Genomic DNA, 12,124 nt, shown 5'->3' with positions numbered 1-12,124 from the left:
CAAGTACCCCCAGAGGTACGCGTACCCCCATTTGAGAACCACTGGTCTAGCCTACTGGTATTAAAGGCATGTACAAGTTTTTCTAAGTCTTGAGCTGACATGAGCCCTCTAAGTCTTGTTACATTTTTGAGGTGATAGTAGGCCGATTTTGTTACTGATTTGATGTGACTGTCGAAATGTAAATAGGAATCTAAAATAACCCCAAGATTTCTGGCTTTATTTGAGGTTTTCAGGGACAGTGATTGAAGGTGTTGGATGACTTTAAACCTTTCTTTTTTAGCACCAAAAACAATTATCTCAGTTTTATCTTCATTTAGTTGTAGGAAATTCTGGCACATCCAGTGTTTGACTTGCTCAATGCACTGGTACAGAAGATCTATGGGGCGATAGTCATTTGGTGATAGCGCTACATAGATTTGGGTGTCATCGGCATAGCAATGATGGTCAATGTTATTATTTTGCATGATTTGTTCTAGTGGGAGCATATCAGTGACGTGCGGTGAGGTTGATGGCTGGTGAGGCACTGACTTCATCACAGTCAGATTTACAAACATATGAACCCTAAAGAGTATCTTATTCACCATTTGATTGGCAGCAGTTAACGGGTTATGTTTAAAAGCTCATACCAGCATTCTTCCCTGCTTGGCACTCAGCATCAAGGGTTGGAATTGGGGGTTAAATCACCAAAAATGATTCCCGGGCGCGGCGCCGCTGCTGCCCACTGCTCCCCTCACCTCCCAGGGGGTGATCAAGGGGATGGGTCAAATGCAGACGACAAATTTCATTACACCTAGTGTGTGTGTGACAATCATTGGTACTTTAACTTAACTTTAACTTTACACATACAAACTGTAGCACACAAAAAAGCACATTTAATAAAAAAAACGTTATTATGGTCTTACCTTTACTTAGAAATTAAGTCCATGCGCCGCAACTAAAGCCCTCAAACTTTCCACGTGCAAGATTGAATCTATTTAAAAAAGTGTAACCGAGGGTTTATAAATGTCGCCTATACTGTATGAAACTACAAAATAACAAACACGGAGGCTCCAGTTTACACGAGGACCACTTTATTTACATTCTTTCAAAAACCTCCGCAACGTGACATCACTTCCGCTCTTAGCGCCTTCAAAATAAGAGCTCAAGGCATATACTGTATAACAGCGCATAACAGGAACTTAACATCACAAAGAGGAAAGCCCATGAAAATAGGTTACAAATGTTATTCAATAAGAAGCCAAAAAGTGCAAAAACAATAATGTTCGTGTTGGAGGAGTTGTGAATTAGATACACCTGCAGTCTGCAGGTGTACCTAATGTTGTGTCCCTGCAGTCATTCACAACTCCTCCAACACGAACATTATTGTTTTTGCACTTTTTGGCTTCTTATGAAATAATTTTTTAAAATAGATTCAATCCTGCACGTGGAAAGTTTAAGTGTGGGCTTTAGTTGATATAACAATTCTACGGCGGGGGTGCAGGAGGCGAGCCTCAGCCAGTGCGTCTTTTGCAGCCGTTTTATGATCGCTCAGCACAAGAAATACGTTACACACATACAGTTGTTGACAAAATACACTGTACATTATATACCTCAGCTAACTAAACTATGGAAATGTATAATATAGTTCATATAGCAATACAGTCTCACTGCACAGCAGGCCAGCAGTTAGCCGAGTCCGCAATCCATGTTGCGGCACTGAGTGACGTGCCTCAACTGGCTGCTGATCACCGCACCGTCTCTTCTCAGTATTTGAACGGCAAATGTGAAAATTCAGCGATTTTGAACAAAAATAATCTAAAACTGGTGAAGTTAAATGGAAAATAACTTTATAGTATAATAGCTGGATACATATAACAATTAAATTTTTTTTTTTTCTTTTTACATTTTTTTTCTTTCCATGATGTCCTAGTGACTGCATGTCACTGGAGCATATAGATGTTAAATAAAGTCGGCCCCAAGATTGAACCTTGGGGGGACTCCACACGTACTTTTTCACTGTGTGGTTTCCTCTACTCTTACCCTGATTGCGCCGATTCCTCCACCACTGCAGGAGTGCAGGTATCTCTGCTGCTTGGTGGAAACATCCAGCAGGATGAGCAGATGACCAGCTACATAGATCAGTGTTGTATCGTCCAGCAGCTGCAGGTTTTCTCTGCGCTGACAGTCGTAGCCAAACGAGTGACTTAAATTGTCAAGGATTTAATGTTTTCTTTGACATCAAGGCTCTTTTAGTGATAACAACCTAGAGCAGGGCTGGGCAAATATTTTGACTCGGGGGGCCACATTGAGAGAAAAAAAATGTGTCTGGAGGGGCCAATGTATATGTGTGTATAAATTATATATACACATTTAGCTGTAAAAATCTGCTGTACAGTATGTGTGTTTGGGTCACTTTTTTTTTTCCAAAAACACTAATACCAAAAGTCACAATGTCCGATAAGAGTTCTAAAAAGGTTTCTCATTGTCATCCCATTGGGTTGAGTTTTTTTCTTGCCCTGATATGGGATCTGAGCCGAGGATGTCGTTGTGGCTTGTGCAGCCCTTTTAGACACTTGTGAATTAGGGCTATATAAATAAACTTTGATTGATTTATTACAAAGAGAGTTTTATTTACGTGGCTGTCGGATAATAAACATTTTTGTTAAACATCATACTTGCCAACCCTCCCGGATTTTCCGGGAGACTCCCGAAATTCAGCGCCTCTCCCGAAAACCTCCCGGGACAAATTTTCTCCCGAAAATCTCCCGAAATTCAGCCGGAGCTGGAGGCCACGCCCCCTCCAGCTCCATGCGGACCTGAGTCCGCTTTCCCACGATATAAACAGTGTGCCTGCCCAATCACATTATAACTGTAGACTGATCGAGGGCGAGTTCTTGGTTTCTTATGTGGGTTTATTGTTAGGCAGTTTCATTAACGTCCTCCCAGCGCGGCAACAACACACAACAACAGCAGTCACGTTTTTGTCTACCGTAAAGCAGTTCGTCTGCCGTAAACAGCAATGTTGTGACACCCTTAAACAGGACAATACTGCCATCTATAACATCAATAACTTATACGGCTTTTAGAGAGTGCGCACACAACAAGGAGACGAAGCAGAAGAACGAGGAAGATACAGCCATGGCGACGCCGACGACGAGTAAGATGAAGAAATACGCTTTGTTGCACCTTTCCTGCCTGAGTTTGGCGATTAGTTGCAAATCTTGCTTTATTGATTGCTTGCACACAGCCAATCCAACACAAAACAAACTAGTCCCTGCCCGCACTCACGCTACCGCTCCCTCTCTTCTCTCGCCCACACACTCACTGACGTCACTCACCTCACATGCTCACCTATTAAAGGGCCACACACACACACATATGCTACTCTCATAACAGCTTGTAAGTTCCAAGCCGCAGCTGCGATTGGACCTGGATAGCCTCCGGGAAGAAGTAGTGGACTACCAAGTGCTTGGCACTGAAGATCTTCCTCAGGAAGCAAAGATTGACCGGTTTTGGGCCATGCTAGGGAGAGATGGAAAATTCCAGACTCTAATGCATTTGATGAAAGCACTTTTGTGCGTGCCACACATCAATGCATCATCAGAGAGGGTGTTCAGCATGGTTAGAAAAATAGTGACAGAGAATAGAACAAGGATGGACAATTCAACCCTTAACTCAACAATGAGTAGATGAGTGTTATGTGTGTGTATATGTGTAAATAAATGAACACTGAAATTCAAGTATTTCTTTTATTTATATATATATATATATATATATATATATATATATATATATATATATATCCATCCATCCATTTTCTACCGCTTATTCCCTTTGGGGTCGCGGGGGGCGCTGGAGCCTATCTCAGCTACAATCGGGCGGAAGGCGGGGTACACCCTGGACAAGTCGCCACCTCATCGCAGTATATATATATATATATATATATATATATATATATATATATATACATATATATATATATGAAATACTTGGTGAATTCTAGCTGTAAATATACTCCTCCCCTCTTAACCACGCCCCCAACCACGCCCCCCGCCCCCCACCTCCCGAAATCGGAGGTCTCAAGGTTGGCAAGTATGTAAACATGGACTAACTAACATAACTAACTAACATAATTCTGGACATCGATTGTTAGCTGGCTGCACACGTCTCAACTAGCTTCATTTATATTCAGCAACCAGTAACAGTAAGAGTTTAGGACTTTACCGCGACATCTACTGTAGACATTTGATTTTGGACTATTTATTTTGTCAGAGTTAAAAGAGCGCTCTGCTGTTTTTAAGGACCTTTTGCCGGCATTCTATTTTTAAAATGTTCATCACGTTCAACTTTATAAATGAACTCACATTTTAACAGCAATCAGGGAATCTTTGCAAACAAAAATTTTTATATTTGTGGCTAAATGTTTAGGCAGTGACTCTGATTTAGTATTTCGCTAAAACAATATAGTCACAAAACCTGTTCGTCCATTGACAGTCGTTCTAAAAAAATAAAAAAATTTAAAAAAAACACAGACATCGTAACCTCCTTAAAATAAAACCTCTGATAATGGAAGGATACTTGAGGCGGAGGAGGTTCTCTGGGATGTCAGAACCATGTGTAATGTACGGTCGAGAATAAAGCTCCTCATATTCGTAGTACATATCAAGTTGTTTCTCCTCAGTAGCCATCACTGAATGCTGATACTCTCCCCCTGTGACAAAAAAACAACACATTATTAACAGCTGGTAACCACATTATTTACTAGAGATGTCCGATAATGGCTTTTTTGCCGATATCCGATATTCCGATATTGTCCAACTCTTAATTACCGATTCCGATATCAACCGATACCGATATATACAGTCGTAGAATTAACACATTATTATGCCTAATTTTGTTGTGATGCCCAACTGGATGCATTAAACAATGTAACAAGGTTTTCCAAAATAAGACAACAACTTCAACTCAAGCTATGGAAAAAAGTGCCAACATGGCACTGCCATATTTATTATTGAAGTCACAAAGTGCATTATTTTTTTTAACATGCCTCAAAACAGCAGCTTGAAATTTGGGACATGCTCTCCCTGAGATAATCCTGATACCCACTACAACTATGGGAAATACTATACTTTGACTTTCACAAAGTGCATTATTTATTTTTATTTTTTAACATGTCTCAAAACAACAGCTACAAAAACAATGAAGGCACACAGCTTCAGTCCAGAGTATACTAGAGTAATAAAGTAAACAATAACATAGTCCTCCTTTAGTGCAAGACTGCCTGGCATACTGTATAACAGGGAATTATAAACTGGGCTCACATCCATCTTCCGCTTGTATTCATCGTGTATCTCCTTATGATTCTTGAAGAGGTGGGAGATCAAATTGCTCGTATTAAAGGAAGACGTCTTGGTTCCTCCTCGCATAACCAACTTTTTGCAGTCATTGCAAATTGGCAGTTTTTTATCTGTCAGACACACTTTAAAATAATCCCAAACCATAGACATGGTGTCGTTAGTCAGTCACCGAGCGAGCTCGCTTGTTAGCCACGGCTACAGCACCGGCAACAACACACTCTTGTCGTTGTTATGCTTGTATTATCTTTAAACACCTTTAACTTATTAACAATATTAACTATATGTGTTAAACATGCTTGCATTATCTTTAAACACCTTTAACTTGTTAACAATTTTAACTATGTGTTAAACATGCTTGTATTATCTTTAAACACCTTTAAGTTGTTAACAATATTAACTATATGTATTAAACATTCTTGTATTATCATTAAACGCCTTTAATTTATTAACAATATTAACTATGTGTTAAACATGTTTGTATTATCATTAAACACCTTTAAATTGTTAACAATATTAACTATATGTGTTAAACATGCTTGCATTATCTTTAAACACCTTTAACTTGTTAACAATATTAACTATATGTATTAAACATACTTGTATTATCATTAAACACCTTTAATTTTTTAACAATATTAACTATATGTGTTAAGCATGCTTGCATTATCATTAAACACCTTTAACTTGTTAACAAAAACATACATTTAATAAATAAGTAAATATAAATTATATATATGAATTAGGGATGTCCCGATCCGATATTTGGATCGGATCCGCTGCCGATATTTGCCAAAAATTGCGTATCGGCAAGGCATGGGAAAATGCCGATCCAGATCCAGTTTAAAAAAAACTCCGGTCCGTGTTTTCCAACGCACCGATTTAAATAATACATTCTACTTTTCTGCTGCTCCGTAATTTCTGTTCCGCATTTTCCAGCACACTTTCAACACATCCACAGGTCTGTGAATTCTCACGCAGTTGCTTTTAGCTGCTGGCATTACACGACAGGATCTTCTCACTCTTTCCTGTGTCTCCCTCTCACAGACAGCAAGTGCAAAGTCCAGAGTATACTAGAGTAATAAAGTAAACAATAACATAGTCCTCCTTTAGTGCAAGACTGCCTGGCATACTGTATAACAGGGAATTATAAACTGGGCTCACATCCATCTTCCGCTTGTATTCATCGTGTATCTCCTTATGATTCTTGAAGAGGTGGGAGATCAAATTGCTCGTATTAAAGGAAGACGTCTTGGTTCCTCCTCGCATAACCAACTTTTTGCAGTCATTGCAAATTGGCAGTTTTTTATCCGTCAGACACACTTTAAAATAATCCCAAACCATAGACATGGTGTCGTTAGTCAGTCACCGAGCGAGCTCGCTTGTTAGCCACGGCTACAGCACCGGCAACAACACACTCTTGTCGTTGTTATGCTTGTATTATCTTTAAACACCTTTAACTTATTAACAATATTAACTACATGTGTTAAACATGCTTGTATTATCTTTAAACACCTTTAACTTGTTAACAATTTTAACTATGTGTTAAACATGCTTGCATTATCTTTAAACACCTTTAAGTTGTTAACAATATTAACTATATGTATTAAACATTCTTGTATTATCATTAAACACCTTTAATTTTTTAACAATATTAACTACCGGTATATGTGTTAAGCATGCTTGCATTATCATTAAACACCTTTAACTTGTTAACAAAAACATACATTTAATAAATAAGTAAATATAAATTATATATATGAATTAGGGATGTCCCGATCCGATATTTGGATCGGATCGGCTGCCGATATTTGCCAAAAATTGCGTATCGGCAAGGCATGGGAAAATGCCGATCCAGATCCAGTTTAAAAAAAACTCCGGCCCGTGTTTTCCAACGCACCGATTTAAATAATACATTCTACTTTTCTGCTGCTCCGTAATTTCCGTTCCGCATTTTCCAGCACACCTTCAACACATCCACAGGTCTGTGAATTCTCACGCAGTTGCTTTTAGCTGCTGGCATTACACGACAGGATCTTCTCACTCTTTCCTGTGTCTCCCTCTCACAGACAGCAAGTGCAGAGTCCAGAGTATACTAGAGTAATAAAGTAAACAATAACATAGTCCTCCTTTAGTGCAAGACTGCCTGGCATACTGTATAACAGGGAATTATAAACTGGGCTCACATCCATCTTCCGCTTGTATTCATCGTGTATCTCCTTTTGATTCTTGAAGAGGCGGGAGATCAAATTGCTCGTATTAAAGGAAGACGTCTTGGTTCCTCCTCGCATAACCAACTTTTTGCAGTCATTGCAAATTGGCAGTTTTTTATCCGTCAGACACACTTTAAAATAATCCCAAACCATAGACATGGTGTCGTTAGTCAGTCACCGAGCGAGCTCGCTTGTTAGTCACGACTACAGCACCGGCAACAACACACTCTTGTTATGCTCTGCTCACGGCGGTTTGATGAGGTCATCAAGCGTCGCCAGTAAACTTCTCATGCTGCAGTCGTCAACTCCTGTGTTGTGTGTGGGAGAGGGGCGAGGGGAGGGGCTGCTGACTGGAAGACGCAACTGCTCTGTACTGCTCCCTACGTCGGTGTTTTACCGGATATGTACCGCTCCGTACAGCAGCGTTTTAAAAGTCATTAATTTTACTTTTTGAAACCGATACCGATCATTTCCAATATTACATTTTAAGCATTTATTATCGGACATCTCTATTATTTACACTTATATGTACACGGTAAAGCAAATATGTTTAATTTAATGATGACTTTATTTTATTTGTATAATCTGTTGAGGACCAGTAAAGCACTATCTGTGGATAGGAAATTACTCTGGAGCCACAATCTGGACACCCTGATCTACAGGAGTTGTATATCTTACTTTCATTAGTTTCATACTTTATCCATCACATATTTAATTTCTAACAATAATTGACAGGGTTTTTTTGGTTGTTTTTTTTTGTCCTGTCCAGCTTCTCGGGGAAATCATATAGTTGATGAAGATGCCCATATCGGCTGTTCAGATTTACTTCACAAAAGAGAAGTGTGGGATATTACTCTTGTTGCTTTATTTGTATTTGACTTTATTAAATGGATTTATATTATCATTTGGTGCAGCCGGGCCGCAGCAGGAGGGGAAAAAAAGGAAGACAGAGGGGGGAATTGCGGGGACAAGAGGAGTATAAGACAGAGAAACAACAACAGCAAACACAACAATAACAAAAACAACAGAACAACATCAGCAAATAGGATATGTACAAATATGATGGTAAAAGTGATAGCAAAGAAGCAGTTAGTGAAGTATATATTTACAATACAGCAATGACAATGAACATTATTACACTACAAATGGAGCAATACAAATACCAATAGAAATAGCACTATTGATAATGAATAATAACAATATTTTACCTCTATTATCAACAATACAATTGTTTCAAATGCAACAATACATATATGTAATGATGACTTGAAATACAAAAGAAAGCAGATAAATGGAGGGGAAGAAAGAGAAGCCAACTATATTAACCTTGTAGATTGTTATAGTAACAATACGTTAAGCTTTGTCCGTGTGCTATGTCTTACCCAGTTTCCCCTAGGGCAACAACGTTAATATATGTTTGATGAAACCTGATTATATGCATGAACGTATGTATGTATATGTACTTGTATATTTACAGAATGTGTATATGTATGTTTGTACAGTGAATGTATATGTACAGTTTATGTATATGTATGTTTGTACAGTGAATGTGTATGTGCAGTATGTGTATATGTATGTTTGTACAGTGACAGGGTTTTTCTGACGAATGTAAGCTTGTTCTATGCTGTATAAGTGCACATAAATATATGATATTTGTGTCAATGTCTTCCAAGTGTGTGATTTCACCTATCATAATGTAGGTAACATTTTCAACACTACAACAATAAAAATACATTTAAACGTGTAATCTAATAAATGGTAATGCCCCAAACGCTAGGAAAATCTGTTTGTACTTACTTTTAATGTGATTCTTCAACATATGCAGCCTATTGCGGACTTTTCTCCAATGTCCAGTTTTGTTGGTTGTTGCCAGGCAACGGGAAGACACCCCTGGCAACACTATAACCTGATGGATACCATCGTCTTCAACTTAATTACCTAATTTTATGTTTTGTTTTTGCATTAAATAACTTAATCCATCCATCAACCCATTTTCTACCGCTTGTCCCATATCACTTTAAAAAGTTGAACACATTTAAACAAAGTTAAATAAATTCAATTACGGTAGTGGGAAAAATACTGTCAATGAGATTGTTTAAAAAAATAACCGTGACCTCTTGACTATTGTGACATAATTATTTGTATTAGCATCAAAATGTAATAATGTTAGTATTACTGCTAAATAACTACGTCATCGCATTACATTTGCACTGTCGTAACGGCCCAACGTTTACGGCAGTAAAGGTAGGATTTGATTGGTTCTTTCAGTTGCCGTAAATCATTGCTGTGAAACCCGCATGGACAGAGTTGGCAAGACGACGTGCGTAAGACGACTAAATGTAAGTTAGACCACACAAAACACTTTTAAACGTTTTTTTTTTGCTGTACTAATGTCAATAAAGGCGTATTTTATTAATAGCTATCAAGTTTTATTTTCAGCGCTAAAAACTAGCCTGAACGCATTTTCAGGCTGAAAAAATGGCGACAGTTGGAAAAAAAAGTATTTTTCGTGAGATAACCTAAATGTCAATATTCAGATAAATCCAATTTAATTTAGTTTAAAAATGGGTGCGGGAGTTTGTTAAATCTTTGTGTTGTGTTGACGTACGTTTCTGCTGATTTACTGCGTTTAAGGGACAAGCAGTAGAAAATGGATGGATGGTATGTCCTTAATGCTTCATACACATCGAAAGTCGCATATTATTTACTTTTAAATATTATACATTCATATTTTGAGTCTCATTATCTTAAGAATTTGAATTCGACAGCCGTATTTGTTTTGTTTTCCCATTAAATTAGTAATTAAGGTAGAGATGTCCGATAATGGCTTTTTTGCCGATATTCCAATACTGTACAACTCTTAATTACCGATTCCGATATCAACCGATACCGATATATACAGATGTGGAATTAACACATTATTATGCCTAATTTTGTTGTGATGCCCCGCTGGATGCATTAAATAATGTAACAAGGTTTTCCAAAATAAATCAACTCAAAGTTATGGAAAAAAAGATGCCAACACGGCACTGCCATATTTATTATTGAAGTCACAAAGTGCATTATTTTTTTTAACATGACTCAAAACAGCAACTTGGAATTTGGGACATGCTCTCCCTGAGAGAGCATGAGGAGTTTGAGGGGGTGGGGTTGAGGGTAGCGGGGGGTGTATATTGTAGCGTCCCGGAAGAGTTAGTGCTGCAAGGGCTTCTGGGTATTTGTTCTGTTGTGTTTATGTTGTGTTACGGTGCGGATGTTCTCCCGAAATGTGTTTGTCATTCTTGTTTGGTGTGGGTTCACAGTGTGGCGCATATTTGTAACAGTGTTAAAGTTGTTTATACGGCCACCCTCAGTGTGACCTGTATGGCTGTTGACCAAGTATGTCTTGCATTCACTTGTGTGTTTGTGAAAAGCCGTAGATATTATGTGATTGGGCCGGCACGCAAAGGCAGTGCCTTTACGGTTTATTGGCGCTCTGTACTTCTCCCAAAGTCCGTGTACACAGCGGCGTTTTAAAAAGTCATACATTTTACTTTTTGAAACCGATACAGATAATTTTGAAACAGATACCGATCATTTCCGATATTACATTTTAAAGCATTTATCGGCCGATAATATCGGCAGTCCGATATTATCGGACATCTCTAAATTAAGGCAAATGCCTTAAGATGTTATACCCAACCAACCACATCACAGATATAGGCCCTGACATTTATAAATTGGTCTATCTATGATGATATTCTCATTCAACTTTTTGTTAGGATGGAAGCCAAACCAAAAAAACTCTTCTCCCCTAAAGGTGGGAAGAAGTTGGCATTTAAAGGTAAGCTGCAAATACTGTTGTTCTCGTGCATGTTCAACTGTAAGATGTATCTTGCAATGCAGATTCTCCTGGGAAAGCAGTTGGTATTAAGCCAGGTGGTAAAAAACCCGTTAAGCCATACATCAAGAAAGAAATTAAGGACAAATTGGAGAAAAGTGGCGATAACAACAAGAAACATACATTTGCAGAAAATGGAAAAGGACCAAATAAGAGGAAATTTTCAGTGGTCAAAGTTGAAGGAGGTAAGAAACCTTTTTAATCCTTATTTCTGGTAAAGGTTACACCAAAATGATAAACTGCAGTGCTGGCGCTAGGAATTTTCAAAATGGGGTTCCAGGGACCCCCGTCAAGTCATAGAAATGGGGTCCCACAGTACATTTTTGGGTTCCCACTTTTTTGTAAGCATTTTGTGAACAAATGATAAATGTATGCATTATCCTGTTATATCTCACATTCTATATTGTTTTGGAAAAAGTTTGTCATAAGTGTTACTTAATTCATAAAAAAAATAATACAAAATAAAACTATTTTTTATGCATATGTAAATGGTAAATGGGTTATACTTGTATAGCGCTTTTCTACCTTCAAGGTACTCAAAGCGCTTTGACAATATTTCCACATTCACCCATTCACACACACATTCACACACACATTCACACACTGATGGCAGGAGCTGCCATGCAAGGCCCTAACCACGACCCATCAGGAGCAAGGGTGAAGTGTCTTGCTCAAGGACACAACGGACGTGACGAGGT

At 38.3% G+C, this 12,124-nt stretch overlaps 2 protein-coding genes across 3 annotated transcripts in view; one reads left to right on the top strand and one right to left on the bottom strand.

Moving 5' to 3' along the window:
* The window catches only part of LOC133619716 (cilia- and flagella-associated protein 44-like), an 83,660-nt gene extending 74,266 nt beyond the window's left edge, over positions 1-9,394 (bottom strand). The window contains exons 1-3 of the mRNA XM_072915387.1: positions 9,344-9,394; positions 4,558-4,690; positions 2,020-2,182 (exon numbers count right to left, since the gene is read on the bottom strand). Of these exons, the coding sequence (XP_072771488.1) occupies positions 2,020-2,182; positions 4,558-4,690; positions 9,344-9,365 (318 nt within the window). The 5' untranslated portion in view covers positions 9,366-9,394. The remainder of the gene's footprint in view (positions 1-2,019; positions 2,183-4,557; positions 4,691-9,343) is intronic.
* A 389-nt stretch (positions 9,395-9,783) lies between these two features.
* Positions 9,784-12,124, top strand: part of pum3 (pumilio RNA-binding family member 3) — a 33,017-nt gene continuing 30,676 nt past the window's right edge. Inside the window, exons 1-3 of one of the 2 annotated variants that reach the window (XM_061980809.2) lie at positions 9,784-9,885; positions 11,308-11,369; positions 11,432-11,611. In XM_061980809.2, the coding sequence (XP_061836793.2) occupies positions 9,884-9,885; positions 11,308-11,369; positions 11,432-11,611 (244 nt within the window). In that variant the 5' untranslated portion in view covers positions 9,784-9,883. The remainder of the gene's footprint in view (positions 9,886-11,307; positions 11,370-11,431; positions 11,612-12,124) is intronic. The other variant, XM_072915342.1, reaches the window with a different exon arrangement.

The sequence above is a fragment of the Nerophis lumbriciformis genome, linkage group LG20 (assembly GCF_033978685.3).
Source record: "Nerophis lumbriciformis linkage group LG20, RoL_Nlum_v2.1, whole genome shotgun sequence".
In the NCBI taxonomy this organism is placed as follows: Eukaryota; Metazoa; Chordata; class Actinopteri; order Syngnathiformes; family Syngnathidae; genus Nerophis; species Nerophis lumbriciformis.
This window is presented reverse-complemented; position numbering and strand designations above follow the sequence as displayed.